This window comes from Naegleria fowleri (assembly GCF_008403515.1).
Source record: "Naegleria fowleri strain ATCC 30894 chromosome Unknown tig16, whole genome shotgun sequence".
In the NCBI taxonomy this organism is placed as follows: Eukaryota; Heterolobosea; class Eutetramitea; order Acrasida; family Naegleriidae; genus Naegleria; species Naegleria fowleri.
This window is the reverse complement of record NW_025407948.1, coordinates 435,976-453,000: the sequence shown is the minus strand read 5'-3', so window position 1 is coordinate 453,000 and position 17,025 is coordinate 435,976. Positions and strand designations below refer to the sequence as shown.

Genomic DNA, 17,025 nt, shown 5'->3' with positions numbered 1-17,025 from the left:
TGAAATTCTTTTCCTTCTCTTGGAACTTGGCCTCACAGATGACATTGCAACGATTACCGAGCCACATCATCGCTCCCGAATTTACGAACCAAGTCCAACGCACCAGAAAATTAATAATATATTTTTTGTTTTATTTGATTAATAGAAGAATCCGAGAACCTTACCACCAGTGTGCTTTTGTCTGGCTTCCTCGTGGTCCATAATACCCTTTGATGTGGTCAAAACAACATAACCAAATTGACGGGATGGGAGCAAGTTGGTAACCCACTTTTCAATTTCTGGAACAGTAACGTCATATCTTGGGGAAATGACACCACACTTGTTGATTCTTCCGGTCAATTCAACGACAATCTTTCCGGATCTATGGTCATCAATCTCTTCGAATTCACCAATGTAACCATGCTTTTGCATGACTTCCAAGAACTTGGTAATAGTCTTTGAAGCAGGTCTAATCAAGACTTGTCTTCTTCCGTCCTTCTCAGCGTTTCTGATGGAAGTAAGGGCGTCGTTAAGAATGGAGGCTCTCACCATTTTGGCTGTTGTGTCGAGTACGAAAAACAATGAACAAGTTTGGATGAATGTTAGATTGAATGTGGTAGATGGCGAAACTCACCTTTGTGAATATTTTTTTTCAACAAATTTTAAAGTTTTTATGGTCAACCCAATATAAAAGTTTACAATGAAAGGGAAACTTTTGCCTCTTTATTTTGAAGAGCTTCTCTCAAACTTTTCGAGGTCCTCCAAGAACAGCAGAATCGTAAAAGTATTTTAACTATCTATCCTTCTGATTCGACATCACAACTACAACATATTGATCAATTTTTTGAATCCTCTAATTTTCTCTCCCTTCAGCTTCAACCAGCTCTTTCGTTTACTCTTCAAAAAAAATACCTCAACAACTTATTGTGGAATTTCTCATCTTTTCAATTCCCATTATTATAATTATTATTCTTATATTAGTAATTTAGATCGAAATGCCGTTGTTTGATCCTGTGGATGAACCCAAAGTTAAATCGTGGTTGGTAGGAATTTTGAAAGAACTTTGTCCTGCCGATCCAGAGTTGTTGGCCGATTACGTGATTGCACTCATACGAGATGTATCTGATTACTCAACAGTTTCCGCCACTTTGAAAGAGCAGTTGAGTGAATTCTTGCAAGATAGTGTTGATAATTTTGTGGAGAGGTTTATCACATACTTAAAGTCGCATCAACAAAAAGCCACTCAAAAGCCACAGCAACCAATTGCAAAACCAATAACTACTCCCCAACAACAACCTTCATCAGCTGTTCCTTCACCAACAACAACAACCACGAACGAAAAAAAGCGAGTGAAAGAGGAAGAGGAAACACGAGACACTAAGAAAGTGAAAACATCATTGACTACTTCATCAACTCCATCAAAGGATACCTCAAAATCAAGAGCTGAATCTTCCGATAGCAAATCAAAATATTCTCGAGAAATCAAAGATTACGACACTGAAAGGAGGCGTGATGACAAAAGAAAAGATTCTCGAGACAATCGTGATAACAGAAAAGACTCTAGAGATTCTCGAGACTCAAGAGACAGCTATGACAAAAGAGAGACCCGAACAACAAACAATAGAGAAAGCAAATACAGCAAGGATGGAAAAAATCAAGACAAACAATCCTCCGACAAGGAGTTTAAAAAGAAAATTACAGGAGATGTTATCAAAGATTCATATGGCAATGATATTGTTGTACTGAATAAGGACATCTTGACCGATCCATCCTCTGCAAGATTGCCATCCGTGAATACTATCATGCTAACTGATGTCCCATTTGAATTGAATCGTCTTCACAAATTGTACTACTATTTTAAGAGATTTGGCCCCATTAAGAATATCATGATCAAGCAGCACAATGGAAGAGCTTTTATCCAATTTGTAAATAAGGAAGATGCTCAACAGGCTCTTCAATCTCCTGATGCAATTTTGGACAATCGATTCATTAAATCTACGTGGGCTAAAAAGAACAGCTGCTGAAATGAAATTGGAACATGGCTCATCAGAAAAGGAAGAAAATCCAGAACTAAAAACAGAGGTCTTGAAACAAACTTCTGAAGTTACTAAGAAGGCAGAAGAAGTTCTCTCTAAGCAATTAGAAATGTACAAGGATTTGGAAAAGAAACTTGAAAAAGCTGAAGGAGATCAAAAGAAGCAATTAGCTGAGATTATGAAACAGCTCTCCAAAACCATTGAAGAGACTTTAGTGCATCAAAAGAACATTCTTGGCAAGGCTCAAGAAATTGGAAAAACAAAGCTTGAACAAAAACTCGAATTCTTCAAGAGAAAGAAGGAAGAGCTCAAAGATCAAAGTCTCGACGAAGGTCTCAAACAAATCACGGAAGCTAGTCCATCATTGGCCTCTTCTTCAGCAGGAAGAGAGGCTCCAACACTTAGAGGCAGAGGTGCTGCATTGGTTGCTGGTAGATCTCTCGTCAAGGACAACAAATCGACCACATTGTACGTGACCAATATTCCTGAGAGTAAGAGAAACCTAGATGACATTCGTTCTCATTTCTCAAGATTTGGACATGTGGAGAATCTTGAAGTTTTAAACGATGGTGCATGTCTTGTGAAATATCGATTCCGTTCTGAGGGAATCAAGGCATCCAAGGAAGGATCTGTACTTGATGGAAATACTTTGGAGTTCAAGTGGAAAGAGGAGCCAAAACCTAATTCAGCATCAAACGCCACTACATCAGAAGCAGCATCGACAAGTAGCACTACCGCCACGGCCACCACAACTACTCAATAAGTCTCCAACATGTGTTATTTCTCTTGGGTTCTTACTGACATTTGCCTGATCAGTACGTATTGACATCTAGGAGAACCAATCGCTTCTGTTGTATCTTCAAACCTCTCGGACGTGATATGTTATAGGTTCACCAGTTAAACCATTACAACATCACGCCCCAATAAAGCCAAAGCAAAAGAGCAACAAGCAAAACAGAAAAAGAGCATGAAACAAACATTTCTTCAATTCCGATGATGTTCTTCTTTTGTCAAGTCAGCTCCCAGTTGAAAAAAGTTGAGCAGTTATTTATCGTGTTCTTTGAAAGACCCGTAATGTCGAGTAAAATTTATTCATTACATTTTAGAATTGATTCATCATCATTTCGATCATCATGCCATCATCACATTAATTGAACTTTAAAATCTGTATGGCATTTCTGGATTCAAACGAAGATACTCTTCAGAGACAATATCGTTCACTCGTTCATGGAGAGGTCTTGTATCTCTTGGCCTTTCTCGTTCCAATGTTACTTGTTTAATTATATTTTCAATATCCGAAGCTGTTAAATTCTTCAAATCTTGTTTTTCTCTCACTCCGTAATGACGTTCTACCATCATAAAAGGCTCATCAATATCAGGAGTTTCTCTGACCAACAAGCCTGTATATGGGTTCAACGTTTTAATATCAGCATAATTGTTTTGTAAGAAATCTCTCACTCCCTTGCTTTGGGCATTCTTCGGACAAAAGTAGAAAATCAATTGATGAACATTCTTTGAAAGCTTTCCTCGCCAAGACATTTTTTTAAATTTTATTTTCATGAATTCGAGCGACAATAAGACTGCAAAACTGCACAAGACAAGAACAAGACATGCTAATTAATTTCACTTGAGAGGACCAAGCAAGTATATTTACATGATTTAGAATCCTAGAAATAATTAGAAAAAGTGACAAAGAGTTATTTCGGTACTGGGATTGGAACACGTCATTACTTGACCCAGACTCTTCCTGGAACACCGTCATCTGCGACGTTTGCGATAGGCTCTACGCCAAGCTCATCCTCAATACCATATTGTTGCATCTTGGCATTGATCACACGGATTAAATCATTGTAGCTCTTTTTCATCTTTTCAATTTCAAATTTAAGTTCTCGTATCGTGTTGTTTTTCTCTTCAATCACATTGTCCAAACCTTCCGTGATTTCTTCAACCGTCCTTTCATCGATATTACAAGCTTTGAGAATTTCATGAATCTGTGCATCTTTCTTTTCCAGATTTTCTTGGAGGGCATACACCTTCGTCTCGAGTACCTGATTCTTGAAGAGAGTTTTCTGTTGCACATCGTGAATGGTTCGTTCAAATTTGTCGTACAACTCGTCTCGTTCTTTTTGTACTTGCTTGTGGCTTTGTTCCAAAATTTCATGTTCCCATTTGAGCTTTTTGAGCTGATCTTCCATCATGACTAATCTACTTTTAGCATTTTTCAATGATAATTTGTCCTTTTGATAGTTGGCTAATTCATTTCTTAGCTTTTTCACTTCTGCAAGGGCTTTAACAAGAGGCTCACTCAACCTCTTATTGTCTTGAGCAATTTCAAGCATGAGTTTCTCGTTATCGGCTTCCTCCTGTTTCATTTGAGCGGCTTCATCTTTCAGAGTCTTGATCAGCTCCAAATTGTTTCTTGTGATGGTAATGTAATAATCTTTCATTTGTTGGAAGGCCAATTTGTGCTTTTCCATAAGCTGTTTAATATGTGTGTTCTTTCTCTCCTCAATTTCTTCGGTTTCTTTTCGTCCTCTTAGTTCCAAATCTTCTCTGAGTTTTTTCATCTTCATTTCATATTTGAGCTGTGTTTCTTTCAACTTTCTTGCAAATGTTTCAGTTTGTTTTGTCAGATTCTTGTCTTGATTGGTTTTTAAACCCTTGATTTCTTCTTGGTAGGCAATTTCCATAGAATGAAGCTCTCTTTTTAATTTTCGCTTGTCAGATTTTAATTGAGCTAGTTTTTGTCGGAATTCATCTGCCTGAATTTTGAGGGCATTCTCACTTTCAATTTTCAAGCGATCGATCGTAATTTTTTGTTCATAAAGCAAATGTCTCACTTTTTGTTTGTATACTTTCAACTCGACTTGATGCCGTTCTTCGTTTTCTTCCATCTCTCGATGTAGGTTTCTAACTTCTCCTTTCAAATTGTCAATCTCCTTCTTTGAAATATCCCAAAAAGAATTTATACGATCTCTTTCAAGTTGATAATAATTTCTGTTTCGTTTTGTCTCTTCCAGCTCCGCTTTCAATTCCTCCAACGTTTTTGCATCAGCTGCCGCATTTCCTGCAGCCGGCTGTTCCTGAGGCTTGTTAGCAGTGCCTCGGTTTTGCCGATTGTTGTTAGTGCTCATTTTTTTTACGTTTCGAAATGGTTTGTAAATTTGATGGCGCCAAAAAATTTTCAGAAGTTGTCTTTTCTTCATTATTGGATCCACATGGGACAAGAAATATAATTTCAAAAGATCCTCAAATCTCTTGACATTCCATTGAGATGCCTCAAAAGAGAGGGTGTGGACATTTCAGGAGGAAGGATAATCGAGAAAGAATCATCACCTTCTTTCGAAGTGGAGGGAAATATTCATTCGTGACGAACCTCAAGGCGCTGTCAATAACGTTATTGTTAGCTACTTCACTTCTCTTCAAGAAATAAATTACCTTTCAAAGCACAATAGGAAGAGTCATTGACAAATCCAACTAATTCTTGATCTCATTGAACACCGTCCATCCCAATTCATATTCAGTATAAATCTCTGATAAATGCACTCCAAAGGATTTCCCATTCTGATCCACATACATAGGTCACACATTGTCCTAAATCAGGATGATGACCAAAAGCAAAGTGTTTCTCAATATCCTTCCAATAAGAAGCATCTACAAGATTCAGCCTTCCTCCCGTTAATGCATCATTGACGTCATACTGTCCATACTTTGGATGTGGTTTAAATTTGAAATTGGGATTCAAGCTCTTGAATTGATGTTCGATTTTTTCCTCGACTTTTCCTTCGGAGGCCCAATCGTATCGATTCACGAACACAATTTTGTGACCTTGGTGATGTTGTCCATGAGAAATGCCAACTTCAGAGCATTTTGCAAGCAGATCTTGAGCAGAGATGCTTTCATGATGAACAATAAAGGTGTTTGTGAGGTTGTTGTTGTAATTGAAGAATGGTTACGCTTTGGAATGGAGAGTCGTAATGATGTGATACTAACTCCGATGATGAAAAGAGGAGAAGACTCTTCATCCTCCGAACATTAAACATGACCCCACAGAAATTCTCCAGATTGGCATTCAAATGCACACAAGACAGAAAACGAGGAGAGAGGTACATTGGAAACGAGGAGGTTGTTGTTGTTGCTGAGCGATGATGATTTCGAATTCACATCATGATGATGACAAGATGACATTTTTTGTGTTGAACGATGAAAACCGAACCTAAGAGATTAATGTTATCCTCAACGCATCAACGAATCGATCGTTCAACTCAGAAAAAATGTTCCTCCATCACAGCAGCAAACAATCGGACACGAATAGCACGACCGATTATTCAAGTCCAGTAGTTCTGATCGGGAATGAAAATAATGGCATTCATCACGGTGATGATCGGGTCGGAAGGACGAGTGATATAGAAATGATTGAAATGAATGGACAACATCATAGGACAACAACGAATGAACATCCTCATAATAACAATACCAATAATCATCATCATCATAATATTGTACAAATTACAACAAATTGTGATGGACACGATCAAACGGATTATGATTCGGTTGATGAAGAACTCAAAGGAAATTCAGAAGATCCTACAAATAATATTATTGCGAATACAACTCTCAAACTCTATCAGGCATGGATCGGAAATAACACTCTCTGTTGTAAAGGGAGAATTATTATTGGACCTGACCGAAAATTATTTATTCTCACGTTAATTTTAATGTTTATTCCTGCCATTATTTATGCTCCTGTGATTATGCCACATTATTTACTTTTTGTACATCCAGCCGCGGGTGTTATTCTTTTAATTGTGCCACTAATTGGATTTCTTCTAATGCTGATTGGGCTCTTTTATACAAGTTTTACAGATCCTGGAATTATTCCTCGAAGAAAATATATCGATCAGCAATTTGCCAGGACTGGAGAGGAGAAAATTGATGACAGAAAACCAGAACCTCCTCAATTTCAAAAGGTTCATCTTGAGAACGGACAAATTGTAGAATTAAAATATTGTCCATCCTGTGAAATTTATAGACCTCCTAGGACGTCACATTGTAGAAGATGTAACAATTGTGTTGAGCGGTTTGATCACCATTGCCCATGTAAGTGAGTTATGGATTAATTGACATATATGAAATTGAAATGAACAATTTTTTTATAAATGTACATAATAGGGACGGGAACATGTATTGGAAGAAGAAATTATAGATCTTTCATTTTATTTATTTTCAGCACGACCATTACCTCTTGGCTGGTGATATTTATCTGCATTGCTCATACAGTCTTAGTTTGGACTTACTATTTTAATATTAACACCGATACAATTCCGGACAAGGTGGCAAACTCTGTTCGATATTCCATTGGTGGACTCGTGTTGATAGTTTATATTTTCCTTACCCAGTTGTTTGTGGGGTCCTTGAGCGTGTTTCATGCATACCTAATTTCCACTGGCCAGACGACTTATGAATATGTAAGTTGAGTTTTTTGTTATTTCAAGAGTATGGATCTCATATTTTTGACTCCAATTCATAGGTTAACAAAGCCAAGAAAATGTACAGTCGAGGATTTTTTAGGAATTGGTTCTTCACTCTTTGTGTCATCACCGAATGCAGGAGAAGTAAAATGATGATGCGACACTCGTTACCAATTCCAAAACATGTCACTGAAGAGGTTAATAATTAAGCAACACTCATATTATAAATTATTATTAATTTATTCACACAAAGTTTCAATTTTTTTGAAACGCATTTGCATGGTCCGCTTGGATACAATATTGCAAATAAAACTTGAAAAGCTTCTTAAACACTGTTTTCAATTTGCTTTGTTCAGATGTTTTTGTCTCGTCCAAGTCTGACATCTTATTTGGATTAAAAAGTAACCTCAGAGAATCAGACGGGCTATGAAGGGTAAAAGAAGGAAATAAAGGACACAGGGAAATGAATTCAGTTGGTATAGCATCACTGTGACATAAATCTCCATTAAGGAAAAATAATATTCGATATCTGTAAAGTGATTCCTCATTCCTCTGAACAGGATATACAGAAACAAACATTGAAACAATATCACCTGCTTTGAAATCAGGAAACCTAGATGCAGTACACGGACCCTCAATAATATTAAACTTGACGTTTCCATCACTTGAGTAAGACAGAGTATTCTGTGGATAACCCAAAAATCGATGTTGCGATGACATGTCAAGAATTTGATGATCTCCAAGCCCAATAGCAACATTTTTTGATTCGTTCTTTTGTGCAATTAAGCAACTCACTAAATATTCTCGTTGAAAAGAGTCAACTTCCTGATAGTAATCTGGAGAAAAGTTGAGAGAAAATGAAAAATTACCGGCATATTCCATTTGCAACGATGCAAAATATCCATTTTCTTCCACAACAAGGTTTTCAATAGTGGTTGAAAATTGTAAAAATTGAGAGCTTGTTAATAAATAAATAAATCTTCTCCACATAAAACTTTCAGAGAGATGCTGTTCAGATTCTATTGTTGTATTTCGTTTGTGTTGATATAATTTTTCACATTCTTTTGACATAAATTCATAACACGATTGGCAGAATGGAAACAAGCTCGGAATGGCAAACTGAACGGCACATTCATAAAAATACTTATTATACAGAATACTTTGAATGAAATTGTCATATAGTGATTTTGAGCTGGCGCAAACCAGTAATTGATTTTTGACATCTAAAAAACTCAAAATAATTGAAATGACATCATCGTTCAGAATTGGATGTTTCAATCTTTTTTCTTGTTTTTCTTTGTGATTCTTCTTTTTTTGGTGTTGTTCGTCAGAATATTTATCTTGATCAACCTGCACATGAAGAGAAGGCGAATTTTTACTGAATGATGATGATGAACAAGAAGAATCTTTCGGGCTTGAAGCAGTTCCGTGATTCAATACATCTTCATTTGATGATAACGACGATGATGATACAATTTTCGAGTTGCAATATTCCACGTCGTAAGAGGCTTCTCGTTTTCCAACACTCGACGCTTGGCCCATTTTTTATTTTGTGTTTTCTCTCAAATATCATCCATTGATGCTTTGTATCCAATTATTGTCATTAATAATTGATTTAGAAATGTTATTTCAATAATAAAAAAAGAATGATGAAAGTATTATTATTGTTGAGAGAAGTGTGTTTCATTGATGATGATATATACAAAGATGATCATTGTTATAACTGTTTTTCTTGCTGCTCGGTATTAGCAGAAGATGGATGACTTGATGAAGGCAGGACTCCCGACGTCGTGGAAGATGATGATGATACAGAGTTTGAAGTAGAAGGTGAGACTGATTGGATGGGTTGATGTGGTTTGATTCTCTTCTTCATCCATTCGTTTCCGAGAGCCAACGAGATGGAGAGTGATTTTTGAAATTCTGGTAAATTCTCAACCAATATATTGGTGCATTGAACAATCTTGGTTGAAGTTTGCTCTACATTCTTCTCTGATTCATTCAAATGTTTTTCAGCCTTCTCCGTAATTTTACTGTATTCAAATTGTTGTAATAATTCATTCACTTGCTGTTCTGCAACAACATGATAGTTGAAAAGACGGTCAAAGATTTTAGCAGACAGATCAGGAATATCCTTTTCAAAGGAAAGCGAAATTCGTGGATTATCACTTTCCGATGATGATGATGCTGGAAGAATACTGGGTCGAGACATCCAACGATCAAAAGACATTTTTTAAATCATCAAATTATTTCTTTTATTTTAATAATAATCAATCATAAGGATATTGCTTTGAATTCTTCTGTTGGATCATCTCTAGAATTGATGATGATTTTAATTGTGAAACAATTTCTGTATTTGCCTCGATAACAATTAAAATTTGTGGTGAATTTTGATTTAAATTTCACATTTCTGTGTGTGAATTGAGAGATTTCACATGCAAAAGTACTCTATATTCTTCTCTAATCATCATCAAACAATTCCACAATATATGTTTCAATGTCTTCTCAGAACAGGAACAAATCATTCTGCTGCACCTATTATTTCCTATATTCATTATTCATCTTATCATAATACTGATTTAATTTTCAATCATTCTCAAAGAAGTGCTTGATTTTTCATGCTGTGGAGGAAGTAAACTCTTCATATTTAAATACGTTCCACTCCTACTGTCTTGTTCCAAATATTTATGGGACGGCGTGGATAATGATGATTGCTGTTGTGTTGTTGGTTTTGTTAATTTAAAGTATTTCACATAATCCTTTCCGACTTCAATAACCAAAACACTATCACCGGGTCGGAATTGATAAGATTTATTACCTCCAAAGAAAAGAGAGAGCAAGTAGTACAAGATCTTTCGTTGCACTTGGTTGAAAAGTCCAAACATTTTTTCTTTTTGAGGATTTTCATTCTATTTGCTACTATTATTGAAACGTGTGTTGTTGTTAATCATTAAAGTAGGAAAAACTTGATTTTTGGTTTCGTCTCGTATTCTTATCATTGGACTTGTTTGAAGAAGTGTTTTTGTGAACATCTCTATGTGTGACGTTAATTTCAGAAATTAAGAGCCGAAGAACTGGATCTGAGGATAACTTTTCTTTCAACTCTTCTGCAAAAGATACAGATCTATGTTTGCCTTTGTGACAATAGATAGCCACAGTGAAGGTTTTTTCATCATCCTCTTCATCTTTCTCACTTTCAACTTCTTCATCTTCGGTGTCATCTTCCTCCTCATTACTTTCCTCTCCTTCAGTATCTTCATTATTTTTCTTTGAATCTTGGTGATCATCTTTAATAATTTGTTCTTGCATTTCTGTTTTGCAAAATGTATCCTCTTTCTCTGTCTTTTCCTCCAAAATTTCCTCATTAATTGTATCAACAATTTTCGAATGTTCTTCTGTTTGTGTAAGAGCTCTTTCTTCAGCAGTTTGTTCGGCATTTGTTTGCAATTTCTGACATGCTGCATGAAACTTTCTAATTTCTTTTACAATTTCTTTGTATGAGGTGTAAAAGAAGGATTTCACAAATTCATTCGAAAAGAAGTCCTTTCTGTGAGTTCAGTCATTTCGTCACAATGCGTGTGAATTTTGACATTTTTATCGAAATTCATCACAAATGAATGGAAACAAAATAACCTACCTAAGAGGCTTATTTAAACCCGTCATCTTCTTTCTCGCTTGTGCCGTCAATGGGTTTGGTAAATCTTGTAAATTATAAATCAAGTCATAGGAGCTTTTTGAAATTTTGCCATAAAGAAGACCAAAAGTAATGATCCGAATTGAAACTAAGAACGGATCGGAAGAGGACAATGCTGAGTTGTCATGAGCACTCTGATTTTCGGTTTCATTTGTGATGGTGAGCGATGATGATGAAGCGGAGATGGAAGGTAACATTTTTTCAAATGAAATGTGCATTTCAATATGCCACATATTAACCAAATGTAAAAGAGCACCTGCATGGTTTCGTCCTCACGTGAAATCAATCAGAGAGTACATCAAACACAACTTTATAATCAACCTCATCGAACGATCATCATCAAACAGCCTCAATATTTTTCCGTTAAATTTTTTTATTTTTTTAAAAAAAAATGAGTCATCATTCTGCAGGAGAATATTATTCTCAACCGTCAGGTGCCGATGATCATCATCCACAACTAGAAAAAAGAAGAGCACTTTTAGGCGCCGAGGGACAAGAATACATTCTCACAAAGCTAAGCTCGGGTGATCCTAAATCAGCGATTACTTCATTCCAAAAGCAATTTTCATCTTTGTCGAGTGCTGCTGTTTCGTCAAGCATTCCTCCCATTCTTGAGTTAACCGATCTACTCAATGTACAACGAAACAACTTGTTCTTTGGCTTGATGAATCATTTGAAGAAGATTCTTCTTGATAAAATTGAGAATGAAAACGAACCAATTCAAGAGGAGGAACTGTTGGAACAAATCTTCCCATATATCGGGTTTGAAGAGTTGCGTCCAATTGTGTATACCCTCTTGAAGAGAATGGAGCAAATTCCGGTCACCTTCTTGCAGCAACTTCAAGCAAATACTGAGATTTTTAAAAATCTTCCGATTGAAGTGAAAAGACAAGTCTGGGTCAACGATGAGAACCTCTTCATTAAACACATTTCAACGCTTCTGAAGAAGTATGATGTGCCACAGATTCATCGAACAGATTTGCTATCTGGCTATAAAATTGATCCAAAGAAAAAGAGAGAGAAGAATCAAACTCTAACTAGTATGATTAACATCTTAGGAAAAGACCCTATTCTTTATCATAGGGTACTAGGCTATTGCAGAAGTCAACTATTAACAACTGGCAGTAGACACTTCTGCACATTTAGATATGATCTATTGATGGCTCTTCATGACAACCAAGTTCAGCAGCTTCATCAAATGGACATGTGCCACTATTTTTGTTGGTGGCTTGATGCATGGATTAGAACCGTTCATGCTAACCTCTTGAACTATGTTTTTGTGGAACATTCAGAGGACATTAGAAATAATTTAACGTACTCCAAGCTTACACCTACGCTCGGCACTTCTGGCTCAAGTGGATCTCTGACCTCAGCCACAGCAAGCACTGCTACCAAAACCACTAAAAAACCAAAGAAAGGAGGAAAAACTGGAAAAGCAAAAATCAAAAAAGAAGAACCTGAAAATCCACCTGTTGGCCAGCAAGCAACAGATGTATTAAAGACAGATTCCAAGCAACAAATTGTAGTTGCTGGTATTGATAGTGAAAACTTGACGTTGAAAGACTTTTTCGATATTCGAAGAATGAAAGAATTGAGACACTTTTTCGATAATGTTAGTCCTGAAAGTGAAGTATGGGGTGACATTGCTGTGATTTGTAGATCACCTTTTATATCGAACACACTGCTGCAGCAAATATTCTATCTCTTGGAGTTTATTTATTCACAACACCCAAATATGCCGTCAGAGACCCTCGATAGGGTACTATTGTCCATTCCCATTAAACAAAAGAACAAGAGAAAAGCAACAGAACAGCAACAAGAAGAGATCTCTTCTTCCAAGAAGAAAACTAAAGTTAAGGCAACAAAGGAACCAACTGTTAACACCAATACCAAAGGTACCACTATTAAGATTTCTTTCAAACCATCGGAGTCTGCATCGTCACCAGAGGAGGAAACAACCCCGACTCCTGTACCAACGACCTCACAGGCCACAATGGACACAAGCCCTGTACCGACAGTTTCTCTTCCTCCTGGTGCGTTGCCAGCTTATTTGTCTTTTCTCGAAGATGCCCACAATGTCAACGACTTTGCGGAATATATTGAAACCCTCACCAGATTATACTATGCTGGAGAGAAGGCTCAATCTATGCTCAAGGGTAAAATGCCTTTCCAGTTGCCTCCACTTCCAGATTATTTGTTTGAATTTTACCCATTTATTCAGCGATTGTTGTTTAGCACTGAGGCCACTCCTGGATCAAACGTCACAATTGACATTCCCGCCTTCCAGGAGCAATTCAAAAAGCATTCATTGGCAAGAAAGTTACTACTCTTTTCCGTCCTTAGATTCCATCAAAATGCCAGAATTGCTAACTGTAATTTGCACAGAACTATTTCTGGTTATGATATATCAAACGAGCATCAAGAAACTCAACCTAAGAGCCAAGCTGAGCAGAAAAAGAAAGATGATGATATTGAAAAATTTAGATCAATTGATACTCCACATGATGGTGCTGTCTATGCCGCTAATTTAAACAAATTTAGATATCTCTTTAAGGCATTATTCCTTGAAGGAAACACCACTGAGTTATCGTTGTTCGCAAAAACTGTCATCCAACGAGAATTTAACTTTATTGACTCTCTTATTGCAGACTGTACTCGACTTGTTAAGGATATCCATCAATATTCTATTCCTGTTCTTCTCTCTGGTAACATCAAGTGGTTTTTCACTGATCAGCTTTCTGAATTGGTTGATACTTATTCCATGCTATTCGAAAACTTCGTTATTCCTTACATTTGCTTTACCAAGCAAGAAAGTTTGTCATTCCAAATCAGTGTTAGTACTTGTTTGAAAGAAATAGCATCTCTTAGCCATTTAATGGGTTCCATTCTACTCACCATTCCAAAAGAGGTGTTTGCTATGAGAGAGAAGAAGGATGATGAAGACATTGACGATGAAAACAAGAAATGCATTCACTCTTTTGATGAATATAAGGAGAAGATCTTGTCTCTCAAGAACTTTTGTCAAAATATCTTGCAACAACTGAAGAATGTCACTCTTTCAGACGCTCAACTTTCAAAGCTATTCCAATCCATCGAAACACAACTTGCCAAAGAATGGAAGGCTCTGCAAAGCGAAACAAAATCTCTACTCCAATTGCAACAAGAGCAAGAGACACTAGAAAAGGCTAAAAAAGAAAAATCGAAAGAAACCCCATCGACACCTTCACCTTTCCCATTTGCAGGAAAAGTGTTGGCAGGTACTAGCCCTTTCGCTCAACAGTTATCACCTTTTGGAAAGCCTGTTGCCTTCCCTCACCCTGCCTTGTCCTCATTATCACCATCACAAATTCCAAAATTCCATCAAGTCCCTACTACTTTCAGGTCCCCTGCAGCATCTCCAAAAACTGAACAACCAAGTGGCTCTCAAAACAAAACTGATTCAGATAACAAGATGGATGAAAGTAATGTGTAATTAATTTATTATGATGTTGATTGAGGAATAAAATTAGGAGCAAAAATTTCATTCGCTTCAATTATCCAGTTGGAGTTTTCTGTGTGAATTGGTCAAAGTCAATGAATTGCAAGACCAAAATTGACAAGCCCAACAAAACTAAGGAAAGGTTAAAAACAACTGAAAAGACAGTGAGTTGTTTCTTTTTGTACTGAACCACGAGATGGATCGACACAGGCAACAAATACATGTAAATCAGACCACAAATGGCTCCGGTAAATCTCAAAACAGTTCCCACCATTGGATAAAAAGCGGCCATGCTAGTTGTAATTCTGTAGTTAGGAGGTGAAAACATATTCATTTAACTAAAACCATGTAACACATTCAAACTCTTACTTACAAGCAAACCAAAAAATTCAAGGCAGCAACTTGCAAAATACCTGGATATTGTTGCTTGTCCTTGTTTGGATTCTTTCTATAGAGAAAACTGAAACATTGTACTCTTATCACGCTCAATAAAAGAGGGTAGATTGACATGAGTTGGAATAGAACTGCACCTCTTGAAATGTTAGCATAAACACTATTATTGGGAAATTGATTCAAAAAGTTCTGTTCAATTTTAACAGAGAATCGAAATCTGTGACAAAATACGAGTGTTACCACAATAAAATACCAAAATTATGATATTTCGATGAAATAATAATCAAATATTCTCAAACTTACGCAAATGCTCCCAACATTCCAGGTACTGCATAAATCATAGCTGCTACAATAAAAGCAACTGCAGTATCTCTCTTTGTATGCTTCAATGATTTTTGGTTCTTCAAAATAGGTCCAATTACATTATGAATAAAAAAGCTCAAAGACAAAATTGCCAACAAGTGACTGAAATGCATATTAAATAATGATAAATGGTTCACCAACACTGTGTCTCCCTTCACAATAGTATCGTCAACGAAACTGTATTGTGGAGAAGAGGACTGACCCGATGAGCTGCTACTTCCGTCAGTGTTATGACCCAAAATTCCTCCCAACAAATGATTCATCCAACTGCTATTACTACCACCATTGGAGTTCACATTACTGCTTGTCGTGATAGTGCTCATATTAGAGCTTAGCGACATCATGGTTAATGTCGAAACGCTAGCGACATTATTAGAAAACTCAAAAGGTGACACCATGGCCTCAATGCTTGCATAAATAATGAAAATAATCAAAAACAATACAAAGAAAATTCCGAATGAATTAAATTTCACCAAAAAGTTCAAATTCTTGAGAAGAGTGATTGGAAATAGAAGCACCACAATAATCACAGAAGCAAAAATACCATTCCAATACCAAGGCGGACCATTTTTGTCCCATGGGTAGATTTTGGTGTTATCATACTGAATGTCAAAGATACCTGTAACAATGCTCATCAGACAGTCTTTCATGAAGATATGATAGGCAATACTAGCTCCTATTAAAATCACAATGCTTGTAATAATGCATAATATTTCGCTCCATCTTCCTAAATGTTCCACACAAACTTGAGAAAAATCTTTGATGTCGAGAACGTAGTTGGAAATTCTTTTAAATTTTTTGCTATAGTTTCCTTTTTGATATGATTTTGTTGTGGATGCATGATGCAGAGAAGTATTTCCCTCCTTGTTGTCCACCGATTGATAATACGTGGTAGGAGCAGAAGATTCTTCTTCGTCTGCAAGAGTAATTTTGTCTCCACTGTTGATGGCAGTAGTTTCGTTAGGTGATGTTTGTTTTTGTTGACCCTCTTCATCGTATCTCACTTTAAACAACGAGTGTTGTACCACAAGATTGCAAGTGTAATAACTAATGAGGCCAACCAGAATAAATACAATTATTCCTAGATAGAGTCCACTAAAAATGTAAAAAAACCATTTAGTGAAATCATTGTTGAATAATCATTCGTTACAAATTCAGCACATTCAATTTAACAAGGTGTCTTACCTTTGTGTAAATCCCCATGCCAATGATAATATTGTCGACCCCTATTGAGAGTAATCCCGTACAAAAATTATTTCGCATCATGAACAATTATTAACAATTCAATCATAACAACAGCACAAATTTGTACCGTTATAACACTTTTTCTACATACCACCATTGTGTTGATGATTGAAAAAATTGTAGAGATGGTTCCCGATGAACGTTTTCTGATTTTCTCCAACGGATGTGTATCATCCTCTTTCTCAGCATTTACATTGTTGATGGAATCCCCGTGCGATACGGGTTGAGAAAGCAGGCTTTGCTGCAATGAATCATCCTCGTTGGTGTGTTGATGATCATCCAGAGAGGACATGTTTTCGCCACAGAAGCCTTTTGGATCCGATGTAAGGAGGCTCTTTGGGTATTTTTTTTAAACAGTTTCACAGAAAA

The 17,025-nt window shown here is 36.5% G+C and overlaps 11 protein-coding genes across 11 annotated transcripts; 3 read left to right on the top strand and 8 right to left on the bottom strand.

The window, feature by feature from the left end:
• Positions 1-138: 138 nt before the first annotated feature.
• FDP41_012844 (uncharacterized protein) lies at positions 139-531 on the bottom strand (the record flags this gene model as incomplete). The annotated part of the gene is made up of 1 exon (XM_044703408.1): positions 139-531. One exon carries the CDS (start codon positions 529-531, stop codon positions 139-141), a length of 393 nt encoding a protein of 130 aa, XP_044565769.1.
• Positions 532-974: 443 nt separating this feature from the next.
• On the top strand, positions 975-2,778 carry FDP41_012843 (uncharacterized protein; the record flags this gene model as incomplete). Its single annotated transcript, XM_044703407.1, has 2 exons — positions 975-1,825; positions 1,992-2,778. 2 exons carry the CDS (start codon positions 975-977, stop codon positions 2,776-2,778), a joined length of 1,638 nt encoding a protein of 545 aa, XP_044565768.1.
• A 395-nt stretch (positions 2,779-3,173) lies between these two features.
• On the bottom strand, positions 3,174-3,554 carry FDP41_012842 (uncharacterized protein; the record flags this gene model as incomplete). The annotated part of the gene is made up of 1 exon (XM_044703406.1): positions 3,174-3,554. The coding sequence occupies one exon, from the start codon at positions 3,552-3,554 to the stop codon at positions 3,174-3,176; it is 381 nt and encodes a 126-aa protein (XP_044565767.1).
• A 188-nt stretch (positions 3,555-3,742) lies between these two features.
• FDP41_012841 (uncharacterized protein) lies at positions 3,743-5,149 on the bottom strand (the record flags this gene model as incomplete). Its single annotated transcript, XM_044703405.1, has 1 exon — positions 3,743-5,149. One exon carries the CDS (start codon positions 5,147-5,149, stop codon positions 3,743-3,745), a length of 1,407 nt encoding a protein of 468 aa, XP_044565766.1.
• A 1,140-nt stretch (positions 5,150-6,289) lies between these two features.
• On the top strand, positions 6,290-7,695 carry FDP41_012840 (uncharacterized protein; the record flags this gene model as incomplete). The annotated part of the gene is made up of 3 exons (XM_044703404.1): positions 6,290-7,115; positions 7,188-7,483; positions 7,546-7,695. 3 exons carry the CDS (start codon positions 6,290-6,292, stop codon positions 7,693-7,695), a joined length of 1,272 nt encoding a protein of 423 aa, XP_044565765.1.
• Positions 7,696-7,741: 46 nt separating this feature from the next.
• Positions 7,742-9,028, bottom strand: FDP41_012839 (uncharacterized protein; the record flags this gene model as incomplete). Its single annotated transcript, XM_044703402.1, has 1 exon — positions 7,742-9,028. The coding sequence occupies one exon, from the start codon at positions 9,026-9,028 to the stop codon at positions 7,742-7,744; it is 1,287 nt and encodes a 428-aa protein (XP_044565764.1).
• A 175-nt stretch (positions 9,029-9,203) lies between these two features.
• FDP41_012838 (uncharacterized protein) lies at positions 9,204-9,713 on the bottom strand (the record flags this gene model as incomplete). Its single annotated transcript, XM_044703401.1, has 1 exon — positions 9,204-9,713. The coding sequence occupies one exon, from the start codon at positions 9,711-9,713 to the stop codon at positions 9,204-9,206; it is 510 nt and encodes a 169-aa protein (XP_044565763.1).
• A 349-nt stretch (positions 9,714-10,062) lies between these two features.
• On the bottom strand, positions 10,063-10,368 carry FDP41_012837 (uncharacterized protein; the record flags this gene model as incomplete). Its single annotated transcript, XM_044703400.1, has 1 exon — positions 10,063-10,368. The coding sequence occupies one exon, from the start codon at positions 10,366-10,368 to the stop codon at positions 10,063-10,065; it is 306 nt and encodes a 101-aa protein (XP_044565762.1).
• A 58-nt stretch (positions 10,369-10,426) lies between these two features.
• FDP41_012836 (uncharacterized protein) lies at positions 10,427-11,374 on the bottom strand (the record flags this gene model as incomplete). The annotated part of the gene is made up of 2 exons (XM_044703399.1): positions 10,427-11,030; positions 11,121-11,374. The coding sequence occupies 2 exons, from the start codon at positions 11,372-11,374 to the stop codon at positions 10,427-10,429; spliced, it is 858 nt and encodes a 285-aa protein (XP_044565761.1).
• A 194-nt stretch (positions 11,375-11,568) lies between these two features.
• Positions 11,569-14,649, top strand: FDP41_012835 (uncharacterized protein; the record flags this gene model as incomplete). The annotated part of the gene is made up of 1 exon (XM_044703398.1): positions 11,569-14,649. The coding sequence occupies one exon, from the start codon at positions 11,569-11,571 to the stop codon at positions 14,647-14,649; it is 3,081 nt and encodes a 1,026-aa protein (XP_044565760.1).
• A 61-nt stretch (positions 14,650-14,710) lies between these two features.
• Positions 14,711-16,948, bottom strand: FDP41_012834 (uncharacterized protein; the record flags this gene model as incomplete). Its single annotated transcript, XM_044703397.1, has 5 exons — positions 14,711-14,960; positions 15,029-15,265; positions 15,352-16,506; positions 16,597-16,637; positions 16,748-16,948. The coding sequence occupies 5 exons, from the start codon at positions 16,946-16,948 to the stop codon at positions 14,711-14,713; spliced, it is 1,884 nt and encodes a 627-aa protein (XP_044565759.1).
• Positions 16,949-17,025: the final 77 nt, after the last annotated feature.